Source organism: Chanodichthys erythropterus, chromosome 10, assembly GCF_024489055.1.
Source record: "Chanodichthys erythropterus isolate Z2021 chromosome 10, ASM2448905v1, whole genome shotgun sequence".
Taxonomy (NCBI): Eukaryota; Metazoa; Chordata; class Actinopteri; order Cypriniformes; family Xenocyprididae; genus Chanodichthys; species Chanodichthys erythropterus.
Genome location: NC_090230.1, coordinates 19,431,740 through 19,442,500, shown reverse-complemented (window position 1 = coordinate 19,442,500; position 10,761 = coordinate 19,431,740). Strand labels below are relative to the sequence as shown.

General features: G+C 29.0%; 1 protein-coding gene across 1 annotated transcript in view; it reads right to left on the bottom strand.

The window, feature by feature from the left end:
* Positions 1–10,736, bottom strand: part of slc26a11 (solute carrier family 26 member 11) — a 12,000-nt gene extending 1,264 nt beyond the window's left edge. Inside the window, exons 1-14 of the mRNA XM_067396407.1 lie at positions 10,601–10,736; positions 9,242–9,676; positions 8,967–9,159; positions 7,440–7,525; positions 7,269–7,348; positions 5,261–5,403; positions 5,006–5,184; positions 3,227–3,299; positions 3,066–3,116; positions 2,930–2,990; positions 2,414–2,469; positions 2,200–2,340; positions 1,974–2,101; positions 95–194 (exon numbers count right to left, since the gene is read on the bottom strand). Coding sequence (XP_067252508.1) covers positions 95–194; positions 1,974–2,101; positions 2,200–2,340; positions 2,414–2,469; positions 2,930–2,990; positions 3,066–3,116; positions 3,227–3,299; positions 5,006–5,184; positions 5,261–5,403; positions 7,269–7,348; positions 7,440–7,525; positions 8,967–9,159; positions 9,242–9,424 — 1,474 coding nt within the window. The 5' untranslated portion in view covers positions 9,425–9,676; positions 10,601–10,736. The remainder of the gene's footprint in view (positions 1–94; positions 195–1,973; positions 2,102–2,199; positions 2,341–2,413; positions 2,470–2,929; positions 2,991–3,065; positions 3,117–3,226; positions 3,300–5,005; positions 5,185–5,260; positions 5,404–7,268; positions 7,349–7,439; positions 7,526–8,966; positions 9,160–9,241; positions 9,677–10,600) is intronic.
* Between the last annotated feature and the right edge of the window lie 25 nt (positions 10,737–10,761).

The following is a 10,761-nucleotide window of genomic DNA, read 5'->3' as shown; positions in this document are numbered from 1 at the left end:
CAGACGACAGACACGAAAGCATGAGCACTCAAGGACATGAGCTGAGGGAAAGAAAGCATGTGTGTGTGTGAGAGAGAGAATGTGTGTGTCTCACCATGAAGAGCGTGTGTGTACACGAGTCTGCTGAGATGCTCCGTCACGGGGAAGTTCAGCCCACTGTCCACCTCTAGAACCGCCACACCGTGATCAGACACCTGAACACACACCAGCAACACCTGACTGACTGACTGACTGCTGCTGCATGCGGCTCATTTTACAAGAGGTGACATTTTCATACTTCATACTTTCATACTATATTTATCTTAGAAAGAAAAAGAAATTAATAGGAATTATCTATTATCAAATAGAAATATATATTTTTTCCAAACAAAAGAATAATCTTTTAATAGATTAATCATTTTGTTCTACTTACAGCAACTGAAATGCATTTATTTTTTTTATAAAAACATTAATATTTTATTGTAATATTTATTAGTAGTTAAATATTATTGATATTTAAATAGTATATTATATATATATATATATATATATAGTATATATATAACTTTATATATTTATATATATAAAGTTAATTATATAAACAAATGTTATTTTTTAAATGCAAATATTTGATAAATTATTTATGTATTTATTTATTAATATAATTGCACCTTATTTGATTTTTTTGAGTCTATGACTTTATATTTATAATATTTTATTATAATATTTATTAATAGTTAAATATTATGTATTGATATTTAAATAGTATATATATATTATAACTTTATATATTTATATATCTTATATTTATATATCTATATATCTTTAAATCTTATTGTTTAAGATTTAAATATTTAACTATATATATATATATATATATATATATATATATATATATATATATATATATATATACACATATATAGTTAAATATTTAAATCTTAAACAATATGAACAATTATATAAACAAATATTATTTTTTTAAATGCAAATATTTTATAAATACAGCATGATTACATGTGTTTGAACTAAAATGCATTTACCTTATTTTATAATTATGTATTTATTTATTAATATAATTGCACCTTATTTGATTTTTTTGAGTCTATGACTTTATATTTATAATATTTTATTGTAATATTTATTAATAGTTAAATATTATGTATTGATATTTAAATAGATATATATATATATATATATATATATATATATATATATATATATATATATATATATATATATATATATATTATAACTTTATATATTTATATATCTTATATTTATATATCTATATATCTTTAAATCTTATTAAGATTTAAATATTTAACTATATATATATATATATATGTATATATATATATATATATATATATATATATATATATATATATATATATATATATATATTTATATATATATATATGAACATATGAACATATGAACATATGAACAATTATACAAACAAATATTATTTTTTTAAATGCAAATATTTTATAAATACAGCATGATTACATGTGTTTGAACTAAAATGCATTTACCTTATTTTATAATTATTGTTATTGTATGTATGTATGTATATATATATATATATATATATATATATATATATAATATATAAAATTATAATATGTAATATATATATTTTGTTAAATGACTCAAATCGTTTCTATTTTTATTTGTAATAAATACAATTGTATTACATCATTTAAAAAACTATAATAGTTACGATTATTTTAATCTACTGACAGTCCTACTGCAAAACTAATAATTTAATTAATAATTTATTATTTAATTCATTAATTAATATAATTGTACCTTATATGATTTTTTGAGTCTACGCCTTTAATACATTTTGCATAAATTGTTGATTTTATGATAATTTGCTAAATCTCAAGCATGAATTGGATTTCTGGAATAAATGTCCTTCATTTATGGCTCACAGTCTACATTCATCATATACAGCTATTTCATAAAATTAAAAACTTTAAACTCACCTTCACTTTAGGTCTGGCCATGATGTGCAACAACATGAGAGCAGAAACAACCACACCTCCCACAATGCCGTACTGCACCTCCCAGAAACTCATCAGAAACGTCACCAAGAATGGCAGCAGATCAAGCCCTGAGAGAAACGATTAGATTTTAATGTGCACAAAAAAAAAAAAAAAAAAAATTAAATATTATTTGCTATTTATATATAATGTAATGCTAAAGTCTCACTCTTGACTCTCCAGAGTTGGACAGGCACTCTGAAGTCCATCATGGGACTCACGGCACAGATGATGACGGCAGCGAGTGACGCTTTAGGGATGAAGAAGAACAGCGGCATGAGGAACGCCAGAGACAGCAGCACTATAACACCTGTGGAAAGATACAGACTTCAAACAGTGTACATCTTAAATATGTCAACATGATAACAGAGTGTGAGTGTCACCTGTGACGATCCCTCCAGCAGGCGTACTCACTCCGGTCTGAGAGTTAACAGCCGTTCTGACAGAAAACACCACATAAAACACTTACAAAGTGAAGAATAAACCAACAGACACTTGAAAGAGGCCACATTGTGCCCTTTTTCAAAGGCTTGATTTTGTTTTTGTGGTCTAGAGCAGGTTTTTTTATGCTTAAATGTTCCAAAAACATTATTTTTCACATATTTGACATTGTTGCAGCTCCTCTCTTCCCAGTCTGTGAGTAATGCTGTGTTTAGTTCCTGTCTCTATGAAGCCCCTTTATTTTGGTTGGGTGGTAATTATTTAGATGAGGGATATTTTGACATGTTTGTTCCCAGAAGACTATAATGGAGGTGTTTCAGGGTCACACACTGACAGAGAATAACTCCCTTTGGAGTGACTCTGTGCTTTGTAACTTTGCAGACCATTTTATGCTTAATCAGTACAATACACACTAAAGAAAGTAAAAAAGCATGATACGCATAATCATGCAGACAGACCTCCCGAAGCTGCCTGTGACGGGATACGCCGACACAAATGAGCCCATGATGTTTGTGAGACCTGCAGAAACATCACTGTGATGAGAAACGACACATTTATACTCGTTTAAAACTTCATAAGGGAGGGGAAACTCACCGATGGCAAAGAGCTCTTGGTTGGCATCAATTCGGTAGTTATTCTTGCTGCCTGCATGAAGAACAAACAGACTGTCAAATGAATCCAAACAGTGTCTGTGTTGGTGTTTATATAGAAGTAAGGATACTTCTAGGTGTATTTTAAAGAAAATAAGCTCTTACCAAACGCCTTTGCAATAGCGATGCTCTCTAAAACGCCCATTAAAGGAATGACAGCCAGACCGCCACCTAAATCCTGAGAAAATACACCTGATTGGTCAATAATGATCACTATTCTACTTGACTGGCCACTTACAATCTCTTAAATGTCACATATACTTTACTAATACTATGGTATACTATTTGGATTGTATTTTAGGGTCCACCAGGAGGTCACAAGGGGGTGCTAGAGGGTGCTTTTATATATTTTTTTTTTAAATATAATATTCTTACAATTTTTTTTTTAGTATTTTATTGAGAGAAATAGTTTTCTAATATTAAGGAATAAAAACAAATATGTTTTTTTTTTTTACATCTTTTTACTTTTTACATCTGAAATTAACAGTGCATAGAAGAAAGTAATTATTTTCCAAAATATTTTTTTATTTGTGGCTTTAGTACAGTGACAATATAAAACATTAAAATATTTTTAAAATAATATAATATAAAGAACATCTTAAATATTTGTATAATAACATAAAATGCAGTGATAATATAAAACTTTAAAATATTTTTAAATAATAAAATATAAAGAACATATAAAATATTTGTATAATTAAATAAAATAGTTAACAGTAATTTTCCAAAATATATTTATTTGTGACTTTAGTACAGTAATAATATAAAACTTTAAAATATTTTTAAATAATAAAATACAAAGAATATATAAAACATTTTTATAAATATTAAAAAATAGTTTACATTATTTTCCAAAGTATATTGAATTATTTTTGGCTTTTGTACAGTGATAATATAAATCATTAAAATATTTTTAAATAATATAATATAAAGAATATATTAAATATTTGTATAATTAAATAAAATGGTTAACAGTAATTTTCCAAAATATATTTATTTGTGACTTTAGTACAGTGATAATATAAAACTTTAAAATCTTTTTAAAAATAATATAATATAAAGAATATATTAAATATTTTTATAAATATTAAAAAATAGTTTACATTATTTTCCAAAATATATTTAATTATTTTTGGCTTTAGTACAGTGATAATATAAAACTTTAAAATCTTTTTTAAAATAATATAATATAAAGAATATATTAAATATTTTTATAAATATTAAAAAATAGTTTACATTATTTTCCAAAATATATTTAATTATTTTTGGCTTTAGTACAGTGATAATATAAAACTTTAAAATCTTTTTTAAAATAATATAATATAAAGAATATATTAAATATTTTTATAAATATTAAAAAATAGTTTACATTATTTTCCAAAATATATTTAATTATTTTTGGCTTTAGTACAGTGACAATATAAAACATTAAATCTTTTTAAAAATAATATAATATAAAGAATATATAAAATATTTTTTAAAATATTAAACAGTCGAACACAGTATAAATTATTGATTATACAATATATACAATATATAAATATGTAGTTGCATTTTATATAATATAAATATATATAAAAATAATGATTTTTTACATTTAATTAATATTTAAATAGTTTTAATGTTTAAATATAATATTTGATATGTTTCGATGATTGATATTCTTAATTATAAATCTAAATTAAATATAATTGTAATTGTAAATTGTATTGTACTATATCATATCTAAACAGTTTACTGAAAACAACACAATCATGATTATCCCAATCTACTGACAGTCCTATTGTAAAAAGTAATAATTTATGAATGTATTTCTTAATATAATTGGGCAGTATTTGATTTTCTGAGGGTAGGCTGTTATCACAAACTACACTTATATCTCACCTTTGCGATGTCACTGAAAGTAATCACCGTGCCATTGGCTACTGTCTCTGAAAGAGGTGGAGCTTTGAAAGGAGGGAGTCCTTTGGCGGTTTTCCCAGTGAGACTGAAGAAATGGTGTCCTGTGACCTCTGAGGAATACGCAACAGCCGTCGCCGCTATGACGACCAGAGCATTCCGGACTGCGGACACAAGAAGGATATACCTAAATAATTGTTGGTTCATTTATAGATTCATTAAGACTTTTCAAGCACTCACTAGTAGCAAAACTCCACACCAGCTTTCGAGCTGATCGGATGAGGAGAGGAGCCTCTTCTTCAGCAGAACCCAGAGAATTCTTCATCAGTGTCATGGTGATCAGGAAGAACAGACAGCACAGACCCAGAATCACATCTCCTACTCTGAGAACAGAGATGATTTAGATAAGCAGCTTAGAACAGATTATTTAAAGTGCCCCTATTATGCTTTTTTGAATAATACCTTTCATGCAGTGTGTAATATAGCTGTTTGTGAAAGTAAAAGGTCTGCAAAGATCAAAAAGTGAGTTTTTAATCTATGAAGAAAGAACGTCAGTAATTCCAGCCTTACTTCCTGCACGAACATACAGAACATTTTTATAATGCCAGCCTATGGTCTTTATTGGCTGTCCGCTAACGTCTACTTTGACTCTCAAACACTGTAGTTGTAGCTGAGGCCTGCAAGAGTTTGGTTCAAGTTTGGTTTGTCGACATGTCGAGAAGACGCTTTTTTCTGCACTGTGAATGCAAATCCACTTTTCCGCACTTCCAAACGATGAGGACTCAAGCTCAAACTGATACGGTAAAAACCAACACCATAGTCACTCGTCATATCACTGTGTAGGGCCCTATAAAATCCGTTTTATTTTTTTCCCAAATTCCGTTTTATTTTTTCTCAAAAAATCCTGTTTTTTTCTGATAAAATTTTTCTGGATCCTGTTTTTTTCCGTTTTACTCCATTTTAATGGTTAAATTAAATTTTACTAATCAAAAAGCATGTCTAATTTATTGAAATAATGAATCTTGTCCAATTCACCAACAATTTAATAAGTTAAAAAAAAAAATTATTTTTTTTTAGGGCCCTACGTTTTATTCTTTCCCCTCAAATTTTATTTTTTACCAAATTCTGTTTTCTGGATTTCATTTTAATGGTTCAATTCCATTTTAATAATCAAAAAGCATGTCTAATTAATTGAATTCTTAAAAACAACAATATTAATTAATTAAAAAAAATATTTTTATGAAATTTTTTATGAAGTTCTGTTGTGTATTTAAAATTTTCTGGCAATCAAATGAACGCATACCATTTAATTTATCTTTTTATCATGAAATTAAACTTTTTTTGTCAAACAATGTGCTGCACAACAGAGCTTTACTGTTAAAATTAAAACATGGAAGAAACATGTTTTTTTAAATATATTTTAATAATTTATTGTTAAATTAATTTATCTAAATTCTACTGTACAACAGTAATATGTTTCTGTCAAGTTAAATTGAACTTTTATTTTGACGGTTTGCCTAGAGCTTTGTGTTTTTCTGTGTTTATGACGGTAGTTTTCTCAAATGAAGTGGTTAAATGCTGATGAAGTGACTTTCAGAGCAGCTCTGGAGATGAATTTGTGCGTTCATATAGTGAGGCGACAGAGGACGAAAACACAGCGAGCGTTGGGCGCACGCATGCGGATTTTATTTTTTACCAAAAAAATAATCGTGATTTAATTTACATTTACTGACCTGCTTTTAATTCATTCATCAAAAATTTGACAAATTCCGTGACGTTCCGCGTTATATAGTAAATTCCGTTTTTATGACTGGATTCCGCGATTCTGTGATCGCGGAAATTATAGGGCCCTAACTGTGTATCAAGTGCTGAGGAAGATCCAGAGATATAATTCAGATATGGTAATGGGCGTTTGGTTTCCGACACACGCTGTAAGCGGTAGACCAATCACAACAGATTGGGCCGTCTGACCAATCAGAGCAGAGTAGGCACTCAGAAAGGAGGGTTTAGAGAGACCGAATCCTTGATTGAACCGTTTCAGAAACTGTGAGAAAAGAGCTGATGCTGCACTGTATATTATGAGAAAATTAAAGTGTTTTTTGACTCAGGATGCATGTAACCTGATGTAGGAGACCTTCAAAACAAAATTAGGAGCCTTTACAATAGCATAATAAGGGCACTTTAACAACACTACATGGATTAGAAAATGTAAACAGCTCTTTGGTCAAACACATAAATGTGTGCTCACCTGGCCTCAGGGATCTTGTGGAAGGTGTAGTACACCTGCAGGAAGAACTGCTGTGGGATCTCCTTCAGACCCAGAATATTCTGCAGCACAAATGGAGTGGATTGACAAAGGGCACAAAAACTCTTAAAGATATATGCATCTAAAATGAAAAGAGGCATCTAAGATTCTTACCTTGACCTGGCCGAAGCCGATAGTGACGGCCGCAGCACACGTGAAGCCTTTAATTACTGGATATGAGATGAAGTCCAAGAGGAACCCTAATGAAGTCAAAATCAACAGTAGATGAGGTGACTGGCTTTGAAAAAAAAAACACATTAAAAACTTTTTAAGTCACAAATTTTTTTTTTTTTTTTTTTTTGATAAATGAATGAATGACTTTTCATATAATTATAAAGCTACAACACAATTATAAAAGTGTAAAAATTGTGAGATATATATCTATATATATCTATATATATGTATAAATTGTGAGATATATATATATATATATATATATCACAATTTTTACACATATATATATATATATATATATATATATATATATATATATATATATATATATATATATAAATAATCAACTCAGCTTTTTGGATTAATCTTGCATGTTTTTTATTTATTTTTATTATTTAACTATAAAGTAAAACATTTAAAAGGTGCTCAATATTTAATTTATTTTATTTCTGAAAAAGGGCTTTTTGAATTCATTATTTTCATTTAATTATAAAGCTACAACACATCTAAAATGCGCTTATAAATTATAGAATAATAATAGTAGTAGTAGTAATAATAATAATTGTTTATATATATATATATATATATATATATATATATAATACACAAATTACATTAAATATATTATTCCTGAAAATGCATATGAAAATTGCTCAAAATGTTAATATAATTATAATAATTACTATTATTATTGTTATATTTTTATATTACTTATACAAACTTTAAATGGTAACACTTTACAATAAGGTTCATTAGTTAAACATTAGTTAATGTATTAACTAACATGAACAAACCATGAGAAATACATTTGTTACTGTATTTACTAATATTTGTTAATGTTAGTTAATGAAAATACAGTTGTTCATTGTTTGTTCATGTTAGTTCACAGGGCATTAATTAATTAATGTTAACAAGATTTTAATAATGTAGTAGTAAATGTTGAAATTAACATTAACAAAGATTAATAAATGCTGTAGAAGTGCAGTTCATTATTAGTTCATGTTAACTAATGAACCTTATTGTAAAGTATATATTTAAATAATATACAACATATTATCATTTCTGTTGTTGAGTTTCTCCTGCGGTAAAGATTTATCCATTTATTATGTAATTCAGCCACTTCCACAACCTCATTTGCCACGCTCTTAAAAACCTGTTGCTATATTTTGGTGTGCAGCTTCAAAGACTTCAACAGGAAGTTGCACAGGAAGTAATATAATCTGATACTTATGTGAGAGTGAAAAAACACAGACTTCCTGTTTTCAAGGCGGTACTGATTTACGGACAGTTGATTCTGCTACTTTAGTCATACTTTATGTAAACTTTGATGTTACACATGAATGTTTAAACAATACTAATACTACATTCACCAAACAGACTATCTACCCTAGATTTTGGCATGAATCACACCAACATAGAGTGAAAATATGGCCTAAATGTTAACATTAACCCCATTTTCCATCTTACCCAGCCTAAGTAGAGCCATTCCTGTCTGGATGACGCCGCACAACAAGGTGAGCACCACGGCGAACACAGGATCTCCATCGACGTACGCCGAACACAGCAGGGACATGATGGCCGTCGGGCCCAGTGTGATGTCTTTAGACGTGCCAAATATACAGTAGACGAAACAACCCATGAAAGCAGAATACAGACCGTACTGAAAAACAAAAAAAACAGTGTATATATGTCAAGAAAACCTTCCCCAAACTGAGTCTGTGAGAGAATGTGAATGTTCTCACCTGCACAGGTAAACCAGCCACCTCCGCGTAGGCCAGCGCCTGAGGAACCACGGTCAAACCCACCGTCAGACCGGCGATCACGTCCATCTTCAGCCACGTCAGGTTATACCTGGGCAGCCAGGTGAGGATGGGAAAACAAGAGCGCAGGGCGGCATTCCAGCGGAGTCCTGTCAGACGCTCCATCAAGACCTTCAGAGCCACCAAAGCACCATTGGTTCACGATCAGGATCAGTCAAGGATTACACAAAGAGCTGTCGTGCTTCATCCAGGATGTTTTATTATTCAAGGGTGTGGACGAGCAAAAGGTTCATGGGAAGGGCGGAGCAATTATGGTTCTCTTGTGCTAACAAGCTCTCCTGTGCCATACGGTTTTCAAACCCTCGAGATCCTGAAAGCCTCTTCTTGCTTCTCCATAACTCTTTTATGAAAGTAAACCTGAGGACAGTTGAACAGCATTAGTTAGTAAAACTGCAAACCTCAAACCACATGACAGCAGCTATAAAATGCTGCTGATTGTGAAATCACTATTTCAAAATCTCTCAAAAACTTTTTGCATGTGAAGCATATTTTAAATACATAAATAAATATTTTTTTCATTGTGAAATTTCATGCCTAAATATATTAAAATTAAAATGTATCATATATATATATATATATATATATATATTAGATTTTCCACTTACAGTAATGGGAAATTATGTTTAATTACTAAAATAATCTCAAAAAGCAAAATGCAATGGTCCCAAAAATATCCTTGAAAATGACTAAAATGACTAACTCCATGAGATATAAATAAATTACAGGTAAAATAATACATCAAAGTTTTGTTTTGCATAGCAGTAACGAAATGCAAATACAAAAAAGTCATTAAAATTCGTTAAAACTATATTCAAATTAAAAATATATCATTATATGTATTTTGCATTACAGTAAAAACGACTGTAACAGATTAAAAAATACTAAAGAATTAATTTTCAATAATTATTAAAAGTAATACATCATTACAGTTTGATTTGTTTATTTTTTGCAATACAATAACGAGATACATTACAGTAACAAAATCATCGAAAAATCGATAAAAAAAACATGGAAATATTCCTAAAATATCATTAAAACGGATTACCTCAGACTTTGACACGAGTCATATGACATTTTAAAAGAATGAGTAGGCTATTCAGTGAACTGTATGAAACCACAGGGTAAATCAAAGAATACATATTTGGGAAAAAAATAATATTAAATAATATTAAAATATTAATAATAACGATAATATCGTTTAAAAACTGTTTGGAAATCGTATTTGCAAACCAAACTGAAAGTTGAGATCAATTATCAGAGCCACAATGTGAAAGATCAAACCTCATAAATGATTGGAGCCTCGTGCTTCATCGGAGTCGAAACATTCCCCGGGCGTAATCTCATTATTTACACCAAAACATAAAGTCACAATGTAACACTAGCTGAAATCAAAGCGACTTTGACGTGAATCGCGGTTTTTTTGACAAGACTGAAAAACAGCC